The following is a 22,748-nucleotide window of genomic DNA, read 5'->3' as shown; positions in this document are numbered from 1 at the left end:
CAAAGGTATGAGCAAGGGGGCACGGGGGCTATAAGGAACCATTTATATGTTTTATTCCTATATTTTAGTAAATCCAGAAGTCCATTATTTTAAAAGAAAAAAATCAGAAAAGGACATAATAGCACAATAAAGTCTTTGGAAATTTCACTAAGATTTTAAGAAGAAAAGAATACTGCTGTGTTTCTGCCGTTTGCCTTGTTTTTGCAACCCTTCTACTCTTGTCTCAGCACGACCTCAAATTTAATAAAAATCAAAGCTCTAGGCGGGGTTACAACGAACACATATCTGTTTAAAAAGCTCCCTAGTTAATTCTACCTTGGCAAGATTTAAAAAAAAAAAAAAAAAAAAAAAAAGTAACCACCAGTGAGCTGAGCAGGCTGTCTTGGTTTTTATTGAGCGGTAAACTACTCTATAACCTAATTTCTTTGTAAAACAAAAGAGACCAAAAAGGAAAATCAAAACTATAAAATTACATTCACCTCAAAATTTCTTTTTTTTTCTACATTAATAAGTTGGAATTAAAATGACTTCTAGGTTAGGGATGTGGCTCAATGGCAGAGGGCTGGCCTAGATATGTGAGTTTCTGATATGATTCCCAGCATTGCCAAAAATAACATTAAAAAGATAAAAGTAAACAGCAGGACTTCTAGCCAGAGCCCTATAGCTTCACTTATCTTAAAACTAATAAAGATAAGCAAGCAGATTTTTCAATTGTTTTCAACCAAAGGACTACAAAAGCAATTAACTACAGCCATAAAGGAACTAATGATTGATGAATTTATTGTGTCTCTATCACAATTCTCTCTCCACAAAAAGCAATCATTTACTATTTTGCAACTGTCTGAGATAACCCAAAGGATCATCAAGAGTGTAAGCTGAGAGGCTGAGATAAACATAAGAAACTGGTCTTAGTAATGCAATCCAACAGATAAGCTGCCACTATCTCTCACTTGATAGCAACCTTCTCCTGCTTCTCAACATTCACAGGAGCAATGATCAGCACAAACTCAGCACAGTGCCTACATAGTTCTACTTTTAAAACTGGCATAAGTATCATACTAAATGTAAAAGTCAAGGCTAAGCAGAGGTGCCAGGGGCACACACACACCTTTGATCCCAGGGCTCAGATGGCAGAGGCAGGCAGATCTCTGTGGGTTCAAGGACAGCCTGGTCTACAGAACAAGTTCCAGGACACCCAGAGCTACTACACAAAGAAACCCTGTGAAAAAGAAAAAAGAAACCCTGTGGAGGGAGGAAAAGAAGTCAGGGCTAGAGAGGTGGCTTAGCAGTTGAGAGCACTACCTGCTCTTTGAAACAGCCAGGGTTTGGTTCCCAGCTCAGGCATGGTGGCTCACAATGGTCACTATTTCCAGTTCAAGGGAATCTGATGCCCTCTTCAGGCCTCCAAGGGCACCAAACACAAATGTGATATACAAACATATACAGGTTAAACATTTCTACACATAAAATAATTTTTGAAAAATATTAAAAGTAACCCTACCAAGACTAATCACCTATTCTAAGCACCTAGAACCAAAACAATACCAGAGCATCATATAATTCAGTTCACAACAGTCATGTGGTTTTCAATAAACTTAATAAGAAAATAATTGTTTTATATATTTTGCATGATATATTTTATATATATTTTGAATGATATATATAACAAACTCATAGGAGTCAAGAGTAATAAACATATTTTTAAATAAAATAAATCAAAGTAAAGGATAGGGTAGTTACTGAGTGGGGAGGCATTTAGAAGAATTCTGAGAAGGGCAGTGGTGGCACATGCCTTTAATTTCCGCACTTGGGAAGCAGAAGCATGTGGATCTCTAAGTTTGAGGCCAGCCTGGTCTACAGAGCTAGTTCTAGGACAGTCAAAGCTACACAGAGAAATCCTGTCTCAAAAACCAACTTCCCACCCCCACCCCAACCCCCCAAAAAAGGCTTCTGAAATAATGATGAAAACCAAGGCCCTGGGTTCTCTGTGCAGGGGCAGAGGGACCTCTGTAGTTCATATAGGTGGAAGTGTATATACCTGGATGTGCACTTAGACCTGTGCAATCTTCTGTATAGCTACATCTGTTTTAAGCCTATTAAAAGCAATACAAAAGAAATCGACTTCATCCCATTCTACTGATGAGTTTTTACCACTTAGCACATCAGTTTTCTTGTTGTTCTTTCCTGATGACCCCAAACTCTATGTTAGAAGAAAACTGAAGGAACACAAGGGCTTTACACTTGATATATTCCGTGATCCATTCAGAGTCTAGCATAGTCAAACTCAGCTAATCAATCCCCCTAGAGTGTGGTTCTCAAGAGGAGTTGCCAAAGACCACTGGAAAAACACAGATGTTGACACTGTGATTCATAACAGTACCAAATAACAGTTATGAAGTAGCGATGAAGATAATTTTATGGTTGGGGACACAACATGAGGAGCTGTATTAAAGGGTCACAGCATTAGGAAGAAAGCACTGAACTAGAGCCAGTCGGATTTCAATTCTGCACCTAACTCTTACCAGCTATACATGGCCAAATTTATTTATTTCAATTCCTTGTGCCTGAAGTTCTTCATCTGTACAAGAAGAATAATAGGATCTTTCCTCAGAGGATTGTTACACAGATTAAATAAGTTAATGTATACACTGTGCTTAGAACAGTGGCTCACATATGAGAAACATTCAAGTGTTTGCGCTACTGCTACACATCTTACTACCAGAACTACCTACAGGCCACAAACCAAACCAAACCAGAACCCGGCAGCATTCGTCCAGTAGGTAAACAGTACAGTAACAACTGTTGGTGACACAGTAGCACTCCATTTCTGCTGCAAACTTTAAAGAGAACAACCAAGCCAGGTGGTGGTGGCGTAGGCCTTTAATCCCAGCACTCGGGAGGCAGAGGCAGGCGGATCTCTGTGAGTTCGAGACCAGCCTGGTCTACAAGAGCTAGTTCCAGGACAGGCTCCAAAGCCACAGAGAAACCCTGTCTCGAAAAACCAAAAAATAAAAAATAAAAAAAATAAAAATAAAGAGAACAACCACATAATTTTGGAATAAAATCCTACAGTAATGAATAAATTTTGCACACTCCATCTAAACTGTTCCTTACATAAGCACTATGTAGGACAGATCTTTGGACGCCTAGCTGGTATTACAACACAATATCTAATGGAAGCCAATGGATTCTAGTATAGGAGAGGAGGAAAATGTCTATGTGGACAAGTAGGGAAATCATTAGTTAGTGGGTAAACAGTTATGGAATCAAGTTCCTTTCAATGGCTTGTCTTATTCTGATGCCCATACCCTCTGTGGTGGTTCATATTAATTGTCAACCTGGAAAGATTTGGAAGCAACTTAGGATCTTATGCTTGGGTGTCTATGGAGACATTTCCAGAAAGGTTTAACCCTCCTGAACATGGGCAACACCATGCCATGGACTGGAGTCCCAGATGAAACAGAATGCAGAAAACAAGTGGAACACTAAGATTCTTCTCTCTGCTTCCTGACCAGACACAATGTGACCAGCCACCTCACACACCTGCTGCTGTGCCTGCCTCACCATGCATGGTAGACTGTTCCCTCTCGAGCCATAAACCAAAATAAACTGTTACATTGCTTTTGTAAGGGGTTTCATCACAGCAATGAGAAAAGCAACTAACTCTGATCTACCTGACAACTGAAAGCAACAATTCAACCAGTATCTGTAGTTACATCAATATAACATCTCCCTATAGTGCACAGCTCTGTTGGGCTTTTAGTCTACTAGGAGAATACTATCTAGCGGGTAAAACCGCACAACGGGTTATTAAACACAACAAAATCCATGGGTGGAGTGAAGAAGAAGCAGGGAAGGCGACATAATCTAGAATGTGAGACAACTCCCTAGTCACTACTATCACTGGGACACAACGCTGTGTAGTGAGAGCGGCGGGCTACGTTCCCGCCCCGCTCCCGGCTGCCTGGCTAGCACTTGGGTGGCGGGTGGGGAGAGCACATCTAACTGTAACCAACTGCAGGAAGACAACATCAGGAAAAGAGGAAAGGACAGCCCAGGAAAGGTAAGGATACCATCTGAATAAAAACGCAAACCCAGACGGGCAGACAGGATCTTATATCATGATAATGGTCTTCAATTTCCTCTATAAGGAATGACTTACTATACACAAAATGCACAGAAGATGATGTGTGCTCAGATTTCTCAATGTTTACCTGGATAGAACAGAAAGGTAGACAAAGCTAGGAACAGAAAACTAATAGCCTGAGAGTAGAGAAATTTGTTCTGTGAAGGGCCAAGTAGTAAATAGTTTAGGTTTTGGATACCATGGGTTATTTGTAATGAACACACAGATTAATGAGAAAGGCAGTATTCAATTACAGCTTGATTTTCACAAATACCAACTGTCCATATTTAGCCTTATAAGCTAATTTGCACAACAGCGATCTAAGCAAAGGGTGCTAACATCCCAAACTTAAAGTTAGGGCAGATCCACAGAGTGACGAAAGGCAGTAAGGTGTCAGGAGCAAACAACTGCCTGTGGAAAACAAACCAAGGAAACCCACGGACGGCAGTGCCACTTCTTCAGAAGAGGAGACAGACACGAGAAGGTCAGAGACTGAAAACAGTTTCTGCTTTAACAGGTTCAGTTTTAGATAGTTATAGAACATCTAGGAGAACATTCAAACAGGTCTGGAATTATGAAGATATAAAAGAGTTTTAAGTCTAAATTTGGCCACAAAAGTGGCAAAGGCCAGCCAAGAAGAGACAAAAGGCAAAAATAAAATCTAAACACTCAATTGGGAAGGGAAGGGGAGGAAAAGACTGTAGGGAAGACTGGGGGTCTGTGAGAATGTTTTATGTGAAGTAGAAACAGCAAGACAGACTCTTCCCAAGAATGACTTCTAATGACCCAAACTGACAGAGTCTAGAAGGTAGGATACTCTGGTTACAAGGAACACATACCAGTGCATAGTAGTTAAATGCAAATGACAGGGCTGGCAAGGAATCAGCGAAGTGCCTGCCACACAAGCAATGATGACCTGAGTTAAGGTGCCCCGCACCCACAAAAAAACAGAGCACAGAAGGGCACCTATAATCCCAGCCCCAAGGAGACAGAGACACCGGGATCCCTGGGACTTGCTGGCTAGCCAGTCTAGCCCAACTGGTGATTTCCAGGTTCAGTGAGAGGTGGAGAATGATGAGCACAGGCCCAAGGTCAACCTCTAGCCTCCACACACTCCCACACAAGCACCACAAACACAGGGACACACGACAAACCAGAGTAAGATAAGAGGCAAAGAGATCGGTAGTCACTGGGTTAGAGGGAGGAGGAAAGGGACAGTGGCTGCACAGCGGGCAGTTTACTTGTGGGGTGCGGAAAGTGTCTGAGAACTTCATTAAGGTGGTAGACGTGTATGATAAATGTACTAAATAACACAGAATCACGCATTTTTAAAGGACAAAGTTTTATGTCCTTTTACCTCAACTTGAGGGGAGAAAAGAGCAGTGGGAAAGCCAAAAACTAGGACGACAAAACAGGATTTATCCAGTGTAGTTTAGGCACATGAAAAATGGACGAGACACATGCGGTATGTAAAGTGTCCTCAGAGATCCCTTGGATCCCTCTAACTGCCTTGGACACTGGGTAATAAACTCTTAACTACTCCAGTACTACAGATAATTATTTTTATCACTAACCAAAATATGAGTTTGGGGTGTTTTTGTTTTTTGCTTTAGTTTAAGTAAGAGGGATCTCCACGAAAGTTACTGAAATTTCCATGCGTTAGTGTGACTAATGCTTTTCAAAAGCACTAAACTATGACAGAAATATCTTTAAATTTTATTTATTTATATGTGTATGGGTGTCTGCCCATGTGTATGTCTATGTATCATATAAATATGACAAGTGCCTGAAGAGGCAGAAGATGACATCAAATCTTCTGAGACAAGTATTAGCTGCCAGGGTGCTGGAATTAAACCCAGGTCATCTGAAAAGTAACCAGTGCTATTTGCTATGGCTAACTGCGGAGCCATCTCTCCAGCTCTGACATCAACTTCTTATTTAAGGCAATCAAAGCTTATTCCAAGTAAAAAATACTAAATCATATTAATTCGATACTTCCATAAATAGTAGTTTCCCCCACTGATAAGCACCGATGCTATGTGAACAATCTGCAGAGATACCGTCTCTTCTTTTCCCTCTTAGGAGAAAAAAAAAAAAAACAGCACTTCAATGGTCAGGCTGCCGACCTAGCACTGTAAATATCAGTGTGTTGTATCTATTGCTGGAAGAATAATTTTGTTTGTAAGGAAAGAACCAAGGCATTTATGAGTCACTTGGATTACTGTAGACAAGGCGTGTAAATAGGAAACACTTCTAAAAGAGGAAATGAAACTCTTACTATGCTAAATCATTGCTGAATCTAACAACATAATCTTTTTTTTTCCTGAACTAGTTATCAATAAAATAAAACCTGGTACTGTAACATTTAAAACAAACTAAAATTTCCATGTGGGGTTGAGCAGTGTTGATGTTTACGAATTAATGTTAACACATTCAAAGAATTCCCAGAACGAACAGCTTACTGTTTTAAATACACCAAGTGACTCTAGCCTTTATACAGTTATAAAGGGGTGCCGCTGGACTTCAGTGGAGAAGGCAACCCACAAAGCACGGTCCCCATGAGTAGTGTTTCTCTTTATCAAGAAGTACCAGTTCTCTGGGTTCTTTAAACAAGGACAACAGTTTGTGGATGGGAGGAAGGAATGACTAAGCTGCAGGTTATTATAAAATAAATACAGACTTTCTCAGACCACGGCACAAATCCTAACTTCCTGTCTTCTAAGTAGTGCCCCCAGGTCAGAATTACAGGCTACCCAGTAGCTCTGTTACTAAACCTGCAATATTCATGAACCCCTCCAGCTAACGTGAAGGTGAAGTTCCTGTCTTAAAATAGCTAGTTCACAAACCCCTACACTGCGATCCCTAAGTAAACACCTCACACAGCATTGCTAGGTCACCCTGCACCTCCCCGTTTTTAAATACTTTATATTATTCAATTAGAAAAAAAAGGATGATAAAAATCATTTTAGGAAACATTGTTTCCAGTGAGTATAAGAAATATTACACTGCAGTTACGACCCACCAATTTCTAACCTATTTATTGCAAATTCTCACTGCCCTCCTAGACTTTAAATCTGTCACATGACTGTTTCACTCTATTCTTTTTACAAAATATATCAATACCCTGAATTACCGTGCAGCTTACTAACACCCTTCTTATCAAGACTTCTATAAATATTAAGCTTGAAAAATCAGAATTTTGAAGACAGAAAAATAATTATTAACTAACAAAATTGAGTATCCACTCTATGTTAATTCCAAACTGGCTTCTATGCATTATATCATTTAACCTCTCACACTTCTATGGGCTGTGTGTTATTACTATTACATTATTTTAAAGATAGAGGAAGTTTTTGTGGAAATTTGGTTCAAAGTTAGAGATGAGTCCTGGACAGAACTCTGCACTGATGAACAAAGCCTGGTTTAAAAGCCACAACTTATCAGCTGTGAACTCTAAACAAGCTACTTAACCTTTCTAAAATCAATTTTGTTATTTGCAAAATATAGGCAACAATTCTTGTCTCTCAGAATTATTTAAAAAATAAATGAAGTGGTGATACATGCCTTTAATCACAGCACTTGGAAGGCAGAGGCAGGGGGATCTCAATGAGTTCAAGACCAGCCTGGTCTACAAAGTAAGTTCCTAGACAGTCATGGCTGTAACACAAAAAAGCCCTGTCTCAAAAAAAACCCAAAAAGAAATGAAAAGGATGCAAGTAAATGTACCAATTCCAATTCCTTCACAAAGACCCATACCCACAAACACTAACTCACCAGAAAATTGGCAATAACATTATACTGATGGTGTATGTCACTATGGCTCACATTCTATTTAAATTGACCCGATGTCTGGGCCAGCATAGGGCTTAGCTGTGACTGATGCTAACCACCAACCAGACAACCAGAGTCCGATGCCCAGGACACACACCAACTCCAGCACATTGTCCTATAAAGTTCAAACACAAATAATAAACTAATGTAATTTTTTAATATTCTTACTTAAACCAGGGACTGGAGAAATGGTTCAGCAGTTAAGGACATGTGCTGCTCTTACAAAGTCCTGGGCCAGTTCCCAACACCCTTATCAGGAGGCACACCTGCCTGTTACTTCAATTCCAAGGAATCTGACACCCTCTCCTGGCCTCCTGGGGCAACTGCAATCACCTGATCAACATGCATTATTTAGGTACACACATACACATAAAAATCTTTTAAAATAATTAAACCTCAAAAAATGATTCAAGATAATAAATTTTTCTGCCTTTTAGAAAACAACAAACTAGAAGAAGTGCTGGGAATAAACCACTTTTACCTTTTTTTCATTATTCAAACTGCCTTATTTGACTTTTTAATCTTCAGGAGTCCAGCAGAGTACCAAGTAGAGTTGGTATTAATGTAGGAAGAATAAATGTGGGTGCTTTATAAAAGGCCTAATCCTTTTCCCCCATAATGAGCCTCATTATCTCTAAGCCTGAAAACCTTCACACAAGGCTTCAGTGCTGAGTGAAGTTGAACAACTAACTGACTGCAGAACAGCATATCCTGCCGTGGGTTTCTCTGCCTGCCTTCCTCACTACACTGTTCCTATGGAATACACTTTAAAGAGCTTGGGGTAAACTTCAGTGAGAACAAGAACACCTGAAATTGTAATTGCAATCCCTTACCAAAAAAAGGCACCTATTGTGTCAAACAGCGTGTGAAAACTCCCTCCACCTTTAAATGCTGTGCCCACCTCACAGAAATGCTGTGGGGTTCAATGATGTGTGGCCTGTCAAAGCCAGCAATCCCAGAAAGCTGGGTTCTCCGCAATACACTCACTCTTTGGCTTTCTAGCTAGCTATTCTTTTTCTTTCTATCATTCATCTAGAGTTATTTAATAAGATACCATGTGCCAAAGAGCAAAGTTCCGAAACTCCAACTGGCCTATAATTCTTTAATTCCATCACTAAACTAGAATAAAAATAGTCACCCTTAAAAGCTACAGAACCCTAACCTGTAAACGCTAAAACTTCATCTCTAACACCAGACAGAGTACCTGACCATCTATGAATACCATGTGCCTACTATTCATTTAAGAAAAAAAAAAGTTGAAATCTCCTGTGCCCACAAGCATCATCCTAAACTCTGGGAAAAAACTTAACAATAAAGTTAAGAAATCAAAATCCTGCAGCCTATATTTTATTTTTTGTTTGTTTGAGACAGGGTTTCTTTGTGTAGTGATGGAGGACTCTCATTGGTTAATAAAGAAACTGCCCTTGGCTTTTTGATAGGGCACGATTTAGATAGGTGGAGTAGACAGAACAGAATGCTGGGAAGGAGGGAATTTAGTCAGATGCCTCAAGCAGTCCCCATGACTCTCCTCTCCGAGATGGATGCAGGCTAGAATCTTCCCGGTAAGCCAGCCCTCGTAGTGCTACACAGATTACTAAAATTGGGTTAATCAAGATGTGAGAATTAGACAATAAGAGGCTGGAACTAATGGGCCAGGCAGTGTTTAAATGAATACAGTTTGTGTGTTGTTTTTTTGGGGCATAAGCTAGCCAGTGGCCGGGAGCTGGGCAGGATGAAAAGCAGGCCTGCCCACAGCTCATCACTACAGGATATCCTGGAATTCACTCTGTAGACTAGATTGGTCTGGAACTCAAGAGATCCACCTGTCTCTGCCTTCCCAGTGGGAGGCATGCGCTACTACTCCCAGGCAGCAGTCTACATTTTAAATAAGAGACGGGCAAAGACAAACAGACAGTAGACACAGACAACTATAGAGTATAAAAACAAGACAACCTTTAAAAATACATAACAAAATCTTAAAGATCAAAGTACTGGCTGGACATGGTGGCACAAGGCTTTAATCCCAGCACTTAGGGAGGCAGAAGATAGATGTCTGAGTTCAAGGCCAGCCTGCTCTATGAATCGAGTTCCAGCATAGCTAGGAGCAACACAGAGAAACCCTGCCAGGAAGGAAGGAAGGAAGGAAGGAAGGAAGGAAGGAAGGAAGGAAGGAAGGAAGGAAGGAAGGAAGGAAGGAAGGAAGGAAGGAAGGGCGGACAAAATACTTAAATCTAGCATAGCTTTTAAGGTTTTAGCCATGAGATCAGAGAATAGATCAGATTCATAAGCAGCAACCTGTTGGACTAAAGTTTGTTTTTTTTGTTTGTTTTTCGAGACAGGGTTTCCCTGTAGTTTCTAGAGCCTATCCTGGAACTAGCTCTTGTAGACCAGGCTGGCCTCGAACTCAGAGATCCGCCTGCCTCTGCCTCCCGAGTGCTGGGATTAAAGGCGTGAGCCACCACTGCCCGGCTTAGACTAAAGTTTTCACTTCAAAAAACCAAATGTTTTATTTTACAGTGTTGGAGAGATGGCTCAATAGTTAAGAGCACTTACTGCTCTTACAAAGGACCTAGGTTTGATTCCCAGAACCTACGTAGTGACTAACAACCATCTTTAACTTCAGACACTGCATGTACATTTAGGCAAGATACTCAAATACAAAATAAAAATTTTTAATATTTTTTATTTTAGTATACTTATTTATTTGTGTAAGATGCATAATAAACAAGACAGTCTACAGGAATCTGTTTTTGCCTTGCAACACATGGGCGTTGGATTCAGGTCATCAGGCTTGGAGCTGGTGCTTTTACCTACTGTCCCATCTCACTAGCCCTAATTTTTTCACTTCTTGATAAAAGTGTAAGACTTAGAAGATTTAGGAAATCAGCCTTTAAAAAGGTGAGTCGGGCATAGAAGCAGATTCCTATAACCCCAGGATGAGGAAAGCTAAACTTAAAGTCAACCTAGGCTAGATAATGAGACTGCCAGAAGAACCAAGTATTAATTACAACAGCTAGCTGTGTTCCTACTGGGAATGAAGAATGATTGCACCATGAAAAAAAGACCAAGTCCACCCACTCATTCATTTTGATAAGGCTTTCCTGCCAGCAACAAACTTCAGATGCTCTGCATTTTTATTATCAAAAAGCAGATACAGTGGTGAGAAGTTGAGTACAGCTTCTGATTTTACTAGGAGGCACAGCAAACTCCCTGATCTTAGGATCTTTCAGCCCCCTCTTCTGCAATGAGCCTTAGCCTTAGCTATGGGAGTGTTTTGTAGATGTATCTACTGGGACTAGGCTTCACAGCTCTGCAGTTCCATTGGTTGTAGCTTTCTATAACATTACAAAGAGAAGTTTCCTTGATGAGGAGCAAGAACTACTCTTATCTGTGAGTATAGGCACATGTTTATAGACTGTTGTTAGGGTGTATGCTGGTTTAGTAACTAGTGCTTGTAGACCCTTCTCCAACAACCAAGACTTCACTCACTAGCACTAAGGAATTTGCTGGGTTTCTGAGTAAAGCTGAGAACAGGAGAGGTGATCCTCCCAAGGAAGAGCATACCAGCTGGTTGCCCAGAGCCAAAAGGGCAGCCCTGAAAACATACACACAAGTAACATCATATGACTCAACAGGTCACATATTTAGGAATTCTTATGTATACAAACACACACACACACGCACACATATATACACACACATGTAATAATTGAAAAAGAGGCTATAATTTGAAGGAAAGCAGGAAGGGCATATGGGAGGGTTTAGAGGAAAGGAAGAGAGCGAAGAAATGTAATTAAACTTTCATCTCAAATATAAACATCAAAAGATGAAAACAGCAGAAATCAAAGGATGTACAAATAAGCTTCACTTTAATTCCATTTTATATACTTGTCAAGACTGTCTTATAGATTTAAACTGTTACTATAGAAATTCTATTTTAGGGGTGCTTTGGAGATTTACTACTTGCAGAAATCCTCAAGTAGGGAATTCCTTCGAGAAAAAAAATGGGGGGGGGGGGATTTTAAACCTAACAGGTTTAAAACAACAAAAGTTCACTGTGAAAAGGAAAATAAACATAACAAAGACAAGACATTTAAAAAAAACAGTAACTACCTGCTCTCCTTTCCTTCCTGTTCCTGTGATGAAGACCATCTGGGCAAGAGGGGTCTAGACCTACACTTCCAGGTCTCAGCCCGGAGGGAAGTCAGGACAGCAACTTTAAGAAACTAAGGCGCATGACTTTAATATCAGCACTCAGGAGGTGGGCTGGTTCCAGGACAGGCTCCAAAGCTACAGAGAAACCCCATCTCAAAATAGATAGATGATGGATGGATGGATGGATGGATGGATGGATGGATGGATGGATGGAAAAAGAAACCATGGAGGTACACAGTACTTGTTGTGTCCAGCTAGTTTTCCTATTCTGCCCAGGACCACCTACCATAAACGATACCTCCCCCAGTAGGCTGGACGCTCCTAAATCGATTAACAATCAAGATAGTCCTGTAAGACATGCCTGTGGCCAATATGCTCTAGGCAGTTCATTAATGACTCTAGGCTGGGACAAACTGACAATTAAAGCAAACTAGGCCACTCTACCAGAAAACTAAAGAATACTGTCTCACAGGTTCTTCATTCAGTGAAAGGCTATAAGACTTTCCTAACTTTCTCATATACTGTAGTTTGGGGTTTGGAATTGTGTTCTACAGAATTATAAAAAAAAATTCAAAATGGGGGGAGCTACTCCTAAAAAATAACAGCAAAATTGGCAGAGGAGCTACTGGCAACTGAAGGATGATAAGAGGGGAGAGTCACTTGCATGGCCACTAGCAGTTTGCTCACACCCCAGTGTGTAGTCCCACACTTGTGCACGTATGGACAGCACTAACTAAACTCACAGGGTTATTAATAACAACAAAAAGACAGGACATGAAAGTGGGAGGGGACAGGGTGGAGGGCAATAAGGGGAGTTGGAAGGAGGTGGTGGTGGATGGATATGATCAAATACATAGTCTAAATGAATGAATTTCTAAAGAATAAATTTAATGGGCTGAAGGGATGGCTCAGCAGGTAAGAGCTCTTAGGGAGGACTTGAGTTTGACTCCTAGAAACTACAGCCATCCATAACTTCAACTCCAGAAGATCTGAACCTTCTAACCTCCATGGGTACTAGGCAAGCACATAGTGCACATACATACATGGAATACATGCATGCAAATACTTGTATGCATAAAAATAAAATCAACTTAAAATATTTTTAAAAGAATAAATTTAAAATATTACTTTGAAAAACACTGGCAGCCTAGTATGATATGTGATAGCACATCCCCAAACTCAGGAGGCAGAGGCAGGTACATCTTTGTGAGTTCAAAACCAGTTAGATCTATATAGTGATCTACATAGTGAGTTTCTGGTCAGCTAGGGCTACAGAGTCAGATGGTCTCCAAAATACAAAAACAAAAAACCACTGACAGAAAGAAACAAATAAGCCTATCGATGTGATGGCTATTCTTAGTTGTCAACTTGACTAAGCTGGAATTAACTAAACTCAAGGGGCTAGGTATACACACTTCTGAGTGATTTTTTTTTTTCTCATCAAATCATTTAAGTAGGAGGACTCACTCATTTTAATCCAGATCTTCTAGATGGGAAGAGCCACCCTGCATCTGGGCCACACCTTATGCTGACAGCCTATATAAAGTACAGGGGAAAGGAAGACTGTTTTCTTTGCCTGCCTGCTCTCACTCTGGCTGGCAAATCCATTCCTTCACTGCATTAGAACCTACTTCTTCTGGATTCAAGTGTACATTGAAGACCAGCTGAGACATCAAGCTTCATGGACTGAACAACTACTGGTTTCTTGGACCTTTTATAGGTAGACAGCCATTGCTGGACTAGCTGGATCACACAGTCTGTAAGCCATTCCAATAAATACCCTAAACAGAGAAAGAGGGAGGGAGGGTGGGAGGGAGGGAGAGAGAGAGAGAGAAAGAAAGAGAGAGAGAGATACATACATACATACATACATACATACATAAATGCTGTTCCTCTAGAGAATCCTAATAATACAGTGTATTATCAAACATGTAGCTTAATCCACATGATCTCTTCAAGTGATTTTAAAACTGTAATCTCGGGGCTGGAGAGATGGCTCAGTGCTTAAGAGTATTGCCTCCTCTTCCAAAGGTCCTGCGTTCAATTCCCAGCAACCACATGGTGGCTTACAACCATCTGTAATGGGGTCTGGTGCCCTCTTCTGGCCTGCAGGCATACACACAGACAGAATATTGTATACATAATAAATAAATAAATAAATAAATAAATAAATAAAATATTTTAAAAACTGTAATCTCCCTATACATCCTTAAAAAATAATTAAAAATGATTCTTAGATTACTGTTAATTTTTTTTGTAACTTCTAAATAACAGTAATGTATTATTCTATTATATGTACAGACATGATTACTCACTACTCTCAAGATTTCCACCATAAGAGAATAGACCTCTAAGTTTAAAACTTAAAATTCTGGCCAGGCGGTGGTGGCGCACACCTTTAATCCCAGCACTCGGGAGGCAGAGGCAGGTGGATCTCTGTGAGTTCGAGGCCAGCCTGGTCTACAAGAGCTAGTTCCAGGACAGGCTCTTAAAAAGCTGCAGATAAACCCTGTCTCGAAAAACCAAAAAAAGAAAAAAGAAAAAAAAAACTTAAAGTTCTGAAAGGGAAATTGTATAATCCAAACCCTTGAAACAGTCAGTTCTGGAAATGCTAAGTCATGAATATATTTCTTACTTAAAATGTATAGTGTCAAACATGGTGGCACACACTCAGGATGCTGAGACAGAAAAATTTCAAGTACCAGACCAGCCTGGGTCACACAGTGAAATTCTGTATTAAAAAAAAGAAAAAAAGAAAAAAAAAAAAAAAAAAAAAAGGTCTAGATGGGGCTGGAGATGGAACTGGCTGCTCTTCCACAGGGCCCAAATAGTAGCTCACAACCATCTGTAACTCCAGTTCCAGGGTATCCAATCCAACTTCCTCTTCTGGCCTCCACCAGGCATGCATTTGTTGCACAAGCATACAGGTAGGCAAAACACCATATACATAATTAAAAAAAATAAAAGAAAGAGAGCTGGAAAGTGGTAGATCTTGCACAGCATTTAGGCAGTCCTAGGTTCAATCCCAGCACTATGAAAAAACAAACTTGAAAGTTTGTGCAGTTTCATACCAAAAGCACAGCAGAGAAGAAAATACTGGATACATTCAACTTAACCAAAATTTAACTTCTGTGCAAAGGGCACTGTCAAGGGACTGAAAAGGTAAACAACAAAAAACTGAATTTTTAAATCTTATTTATAATAAAGGTAAAATACCTTCAGAATAAAAATGAAAATAAACTATTCCTTAGTTCCCATAAAATTCCATAGTAAAATTTAAGCAGTACATTTTTAAAAGGCAAAGGTTTGCACGTCTCCAAAAAAGACAAGTGGACAGTCGAAGAACAAATGAGCAGCAGTGCTCCATCAGCCACAGACAAAAGCAGAGAATCAAGAGCTGGAGAGATGGGCCAGCCACTCAAAGTGCTCACTGCTGTTGCAAAGAACCAGTTTGCTGCCCAGCACCCATATGAGTGGTTGAAAACCACCTACTAGCCGGGCGGTGGTGGCGCACGCCTTTAATCCCAGCACTCAGGAGGCAGAGGCAGGCGGATCTCTGTGAGTTTGAGACCAGCCTGGTCTACAAGAGCTAGTTCCAGGACAGGCTCTAAAGCCACAGAGAAACCCTGTCTCGAAAAACCAAAAAAAAAAAAAAAAAAAACCCACCTACTACTACTCCAGCTCCAAAGGATTCCATGCCCTTTTCTGACCTCCACAGACACCTACACTCACACGCATAGACATATACATAAATATTTTTTAAATAGAAAATAAGTATTAGAGAGGATGGAGAAAAATTAGAACCCAATTACCGGTGGTATTGTCAAATGGCACAACTCCTAAGAAAAACATACTGACTATCCCTTAGGAAAATAAACACTGAAATGTCACATGGCCAAGAATACTACCAGGTATATATCCTCAAAGAAATACCTGTTGTTCAATCAAAATCTTGTACACATATGTTCAGAGTAACTCTATTCAAAATATTCAGAATAGGGAAAAAAGGTAAAATAATCAAAATATCCATTATCTAAACAAAACAATCTAGCCATTAAAATGAAATATGGTGCAATAATGAGCCCTGAAAATATACTAAGAGAAAGAAGCCAAACACAAAAGGCCCCATAACCATACAATGTACGATTACCTTTATATGAAACATCAAGAACAAGAAAGCACATAGGGTTAGCAGGTTAGTGCCAGAGTCTGGTGAGGAGAAACAGGGAGCAACCACTTAATGATCGCAGGTTTCTTTTGAGAACAGAGTTCTGAAGGTACCTAGTATGGATGAACGTGCATAGTGTACTTGCTAGTGTCACTCCAGTGTGTACGTTAAAATGGCCAACTGTGGTAGGATATTTCACAATAAAATCATCCAGATGTGATCCCTAAATAGTATTTCCTATTAAAACAACCAGTCTGTAGACCAGGTTGGCCTTGAATTCAAGAGATCCAACTTTCTCTGCCTTTGAGTGCTGGGATTAAAGATGTGCACCACTAAGGCAGGCCAAATGAAGGACCAGAGTAGTTCAGCAGGAAAAACTGCTTTTCCAAACCCAACAACCTGAGCTCAATCCCAGGGACCCACATAGTGGAACCCTCAAACTGTTGTCTGACCTCCACAAGATCTTGTACCTCTTAATCCTCTTGGAGATTAAGGAACTACACCTCTGAGAAAAGAGAAAAGAGAGAAGAGAAGAGAGAGAAGAGAAGAGAAGAGAAGAGAAGAGAAGAGAAGAGAAGAGAAGAGAAGAGAAGAGAAGAGAAGAGAAGAGAAGAGAAGAGAAGAGAAGAGAAGAGAGAAAAAGAAAAGGAAAGAAAGAATTTGCAAAAGCAACTCAATGCAATTGGGGGGATGAACCTTGTTCTGGATCCCTATCCAAACTTGCTTTTTCTACCTTAAAGGAAAAAAAAAGAAAGCACTGACTGACTCTGATACATAACTTGATTTTTCTTTCAATATTTAAAAGGTGGAATTTCAGGGCTGCCATTGTTATCTGTTTATTGTCTTAAATGTGTTTAACAACTTTTAGAAAATGATAGTGAAGCTGGGCAGTGGTGGTGCACACCTTTAATCTCAGCACTTGGGAGGCAGGGGCAGGTGGATCTGTGAGTTCGAGGCCAGCCTGGTCTACAGAGAGAGTTCCTGGACAGCTAGGAATATTACACAGAAAAACCCTGTCTCCAAAAACAAACAAACAACAACAACAAAAAAAGTGGTTCATTATACTAATCTGCAGTTTATGTAGTTAAAACCTTAATAGAAAAAAAGTTTAAGAAAATACTTCTATCAGAAGTGAATTCAGCAACCATGAAGAGCCAAGTGGAAAGGGAGAGGTAATTCCAAGTCCTCTCTCTAGTTGAGTAACTTGGTGCTGCTAGCTGCTCCTTTAAAAATGTCTTGGCAAGGGCAAAGAGCTTACTTAAAGGTCTCCTATAAAAACCTTCCTGTCACAGTAGTCAGTGCTGTCTGACATCCCTAGCGCTCCTGATGGTGTCAGCTATCTCACAGTCCGGAGCATGGAGAGAAGAGTTTTCAGCAGCACTTTGGCAAAACTGAGACTAAAGCTCAACAGGGAAAACACAACTTTCTGCTTAATTCTTAATTAATAACCTTGATGGTTCTAAGTGACCCAAACTAGTTATCCATACTTCTTAGGGGTTTCTCAGAACAACTACTCCTACTTGTAATACTACAGACATCCCAGCAGGGGAAAAGATTTTTGTATTCCATAATAACCTGGTGTTTCTATCATATTTGGCCATTTTAATGAAACGGTTACTGCCTGGTAGTCAATATATACCATATTGCCACCGTTTGCATATCAGACGAAAAAACAGGGTTTTTTTTAACTGAAGTCTAAAAAGGACGTGTATACAAATATCTGGTGGATCTCTGCTGATTACAACTAATACTAAAAAATGTGCCAGGTCCCTAACAACTACACTTCTTTAAAGCCCTCTAAAACACGTGAGGTGGATTCTACTACTTGAAAAGAGAATGTGGTCATTTTTTTCTCAAATAATTAACAGAAGTCTATTGTACTTGATCAGAGAGGGGCCCAGAATGAACTGATCTTACAAATTCAAAAATTGATTCTAAAAAATACTATAGATCCCGAAAGGTGGTATCAACCCTCACTCAAAAAGCACTGTAATTTATGCAACCTTCCCTGTGGTACACAGAATTCATCTGTACAGAACAAATGATAGAGCCTGCCTCTATCAGTCAGCAAGAACAGTAAGCTCTTGTCCTCTATGCAGTGTATGGAGTCTTCCTCACACCACGACTGAGCTGCTGTTTCTAAGAAGGAAGCCCAATGGTCAGCAACCGCAGAGTAGTCGGATGGGACAAACAGAGCCTAGGAAGCACAGTGGTTATGAACTCATTGTGGCACATTCTCCTTCCTCAGCTAAGATAACAGTTTCACTGCAAAGCTATGGCTCTTGCTAGGTGTGAGGTCCAGAAAGCCTCGGTTTCCCTTACGTACAAATCAGGCGTCTTATTAGATTGTGGTGAAGATCAATCAATTTCCTTAGTGTTGCACAGTGATGTAATAAATACTCAAAGTCTGGAGAGCCCGGATTCAACACAACACCCGAGCTTAGTCTCCAATAGCAGTAAGATTTTGAATACATCAATTAAAGCATGGTTACCTTGCTTCTTCATCTACTAAATACTGACAATAATGTCTCAATGATTTTGGACTTTAAGTGACAGTGCTTGTTACACAGTAGGCCCTCCAAATGGAGCTAAGTCTGACTTATATTGCTAAGACCGACCATCACCTGTATCTCAGGAGACTCAACACAACATAACCAAGCTGGTTTAGTTTCTTCCCCACCCCCCACTTTTGTCCACAGCAGTAGCAGCTTCTTCTCTTCCCCTCAACTTTAGAATGCACACAGGTTTCCTAAGGAATATGTGGACGAGCACAGAAAAACAAAAATGTAGCCAGACATGACATACAACTATGTTTTCAAACACCGTTTCACTTCTAAATTAATTGAAGAAAGTGTGCAATTTATATTGCCACCATACAGAAAGCAGTACAGTCAGTGAGTCTCCTGCTTCTGGGGACCACTCTTTTCTAAGGATGGAGGAAGCTGACCTACTTAGTCCCATTTGTTTTGAGAAAAATTTTCACCATCCTCCAATGTAGAACAAAAGAATTACAACCAGGACGTTGCCTTCCAAGGTGCACAGTTACTCTTGCATCTAAAGTCTCTGAGGAAAGTGACCCCTACTGCATAACTGAATGTAAGTAAGCGGATTGTCCCTTGTTCTTTAATAACTCCTCAGTTCAAGAAAAGCTTAGGTCCAACTCACGGAGAAAGAAAGCAATCTTGCCCGGGTTTCAGAACTGTATCTTAGCCCAGCTACCTCACAATGCACACAAATACTGAGATATACCACACTGACTAGTAAAAACTAATTGTTCCTCATACACAAATAGAGACAGCCAGAGTTTGCAGATATTTAGATTCACATTTTGCAACAAATAATAATACTCTTCACTCCTGGGAAAGCTCAGAAGTGATACACTAATATATACTACTAGTTTATCAAACAACTATTAGCTTAAAGACTACAGCTTTCATAATTCCCTCAAAGGATTATAATTGTTTATCCAAGTTATCCAAAATGAAAGTAACTATTCATATTTAGATATTTGTCTGTTTACTTATTTTCTATTCTTTAACAGAATCAACTACTGGGTGAAAGGAAACTCATGTCATGATTCTTTGTTCTCAATCTCTCTTCTATCCTTATCCACTCCAAATAAAATCCCTGAAGGCTTAAGGTCATTGTAATAACTGAACATGCTCAATGTTTCAAAAGTGCTATGTTTGCTTAGTACAGTCTAACAGCTGCTTTCTAAGTATTACTTTGTTCATTCAACTATAACCCAGAGTTCAAAGCCAATGAATACTAAGCACACAGTTTAATTGAAATGTACATCTATCTTTATCTTTCCATCTGTCTTTCTTCTTTTAATTGTCTTTTTCATTCTCCTTTAAATAACAAGAGTTGGAGACATAGCTCAGTGTTTAAGAGCCTTTGCTGCTCTTCCAGGAGACCTGAGCTCCGATTCCAACACATATACCAGCACCAGACACTATCACATCTTGCACACTGTATTCAACTCAGTGTGTGCGAAGTGACACAATACAGAAAGCACTATTCTGTACACTGCAAGAAACAGAGAGGAATTAAGACACTTTTGAGTCATGCTGTATCTTATAATCTTCTAGAGAGCAAAAAGACTAGCTAGCTAGACTGTAAGGTAGAATGTATGAAAGGTCATTAAGAGTGTTAAATTATACGCAAGTGGATTTCATAACAATAGGTTAAGAAATGGATTGACTAAATGGTTAGGGAGAAGGGTATTTGGGACTAAAAGCTGAGGTCTTTGAAACATCAAAGGAGAGAACACACAACAAAGATAATTTAGCACAGTACAATTTCATTGTGACTGGGGCAATCATAGCAAGGATACATCTAACAAGCAGAGCAGTAAGAATATCAACATATATATTAGCAGTTGTGCTAAAATATGGAGAAAAATTATTACCCTTACAGTAAGCACCCTTTGAAGAACATAAAATTTTCTGAACGTTTGGCAATACAAAATTTCAAAGGAAACAAAAAACACGACTAAAAAGACATGAAACAATGAAGTGTTTTTAACCCATAAACTTTTTTCCTATTACTTGAAAATAACTAAAATACATGAATAGCATGAACTAATTCTTGAACAAAAGTTTAAGCCTGCACTATTCAGTATAATAACCACTGTAGCTACTCAACATTAGTAATTAAGTGTGAAAAACTTGGCTATAGATTTAGTATGAAAAATGAATGTAATAATACTCATAATTATGTTGAAACATTTTAATGTACAGAGTTAAAAACATAAAACACATAAATTTATGTCTTTTTTATGTGACCCATAGAAAATTTCAAGTTGCCTACATGATTTACTTTTGTGGCTTACACAACTCTAAATACTAATATTAGTATTCTTCAGATTTCTATGCTTACTTCATGTTACCAAGGTAAGTGTGATGGCTATTCTTGGTTGTTAACTTGACATCTGGAATTAACTAAAACCGAAAAGTGACAAGACACACCTGTAAGGGATTTTTGCTTAATGTGAAGTGGGACGATCTCTTCTAATCCAGCTCTTTGACGTAGATGGAAAACACACCTCTAATCTGAGCCACACCCTCTGCTGGAAGCCTATCTGAGGACAGGGAAGAAGGAAGCTTTTGCTCTTTGCCTGCCCTCATCTTGCTAGCAAGTCCATCCCTTCACTGGCATGAGATCCCCTACTACTTTGGGATTCCAGCATACATTGAAAAACAGTTGAGACATAAAGTCTCATAGCTGAACAACTACTGGATTCTTGAACCTTCCGTTCATAGGCAGCCATCATTGGATTAGCTAGACTGCAGCCTGTAAGTCATTCAAACAAACTGTCTTTCTATATATAAAGAGATTCGTTCTTTAAGTTTTGTTACCCTTGTGAATCCTGATACAGACTTTGATACCAGAGTGGTTCTAGAGTAACAGAAGTGTTAAGGATAAATCTTTTAAGCATCTAAAATAGGTTTTCCAATTTCCTAACACCAACAGTTACTGATGCTTGGAGAATACTGAAAGCCTATGGTGTGAACTATTTTACAAACTTAAGACAACAGATGCATTTGATTATACTAATTCACCGATTGTAAGAGGCAATGAATTTGGTGTCTCTGTATATAAAATGTTTGACAACTTGCAGAAAAATAAGGAAAATGATAATGCTAGTAGGTTGCTCCTAGCATCTCTGGATAGACTGACAAAGGAAAAGAACCATCGACTTCTAGTTCATCTCAGGATGCCGCATCTCAGGACAAGAATGAACTCAGTGATAAAACTGTCGGGGCTTCAAATGTGCATAAACATAAAGGTTTCTAAGTGAGCCCTAGAAGAGAATCTTCTCTCCAGCAGCCACAGAGCTCAAGTTGCAGAAAATAAAACTAAATATAAGATTGGCTGAGTTACAGCAAAAGTTCAAGTCCCAGTCTTGGAGAATGTTGGTGGTTGGGGGCATTTATTGGTAAAGAATGGGATCCTGTAACTTGGGATAGGAATGTATGGGAGTTTTAAGCTGAGAACTTTGAACTCTCGGATTCTCAAGGGTTTATCTCACCTGAGGAAGTCGTCTCTCCACCCTTAGCAGAAGATGTACTCCCACCTCCCACTGTCTGAAATATTGCCCTTTTTACCTTTGACTGATAAGATTAATCTTTCATTGTCTCCTAAACCATAGTGACTTTCTCTGTAGGTGGTGCCAGGCAAGACAATACTGATGTCCCTCAGGGCCCACCAATAGTTGCCTCTAGATCTAACCAGACTTAATTAAGATTAAGCAGGCTCCTAGAGGAGAGAGAGAAAGTATAGTCCATGAGGAGGTGTGCTATACTACTAAATAGCTTAATGTGCTTTCTAATTTATTCAAGCAAAGTCTGGGGGAAATGTGTGAGAATGAGTTTTAAGGGTGTGGGATAACGGTAAAAGGAACATAAAATAGATCAGGTTGAGTTTATTGATAGGGGCTCACTGAGTGAAGATTCTAAGTTTAAT

At 39.6% G+C, this 22,748-nt stretch overlaps 1 protein-coding gene across 1 annotated transcript in view; it reads right to left on the bottom strand.

Annotated features, from left to right (window-relative positions):
• Gsk3b (glycogen synthase kinase 3 beta) overlaps positions 1-22,748 on the bottom strand; it is a 145,260-nt gene that overhangs the window by 113,604 nt on the left and 8,908 nt on the right. Inside the window, 1 exon segment of the mRNA XM_042055808.1 lies at positions 11,447-11,552. Within this exon segment, the coding sequence (XP_041911742.1) occupies positions 11,447-11,552 (106 nt within the window).

The sequence above is a fragment of the Arvicola amphibius genome, chromosome 10 (assembly GCF_903992535.2).
Source record: "Arvicola amphibius chromosome 10, mArvAmp1.2, whole genome shotgun sequence".
Lineage (NCBI taxonomy): Eukaryota > Metazoa > Chordata > Mammalia > Rodentia > Cricetidae > Arvicola > Arvicola amphibius.
The sequence above is the reverse complement of the archived record's forward strand: the minus strand, read 5'-3'. Positions and strand labels throughout refer to the sequence as shown.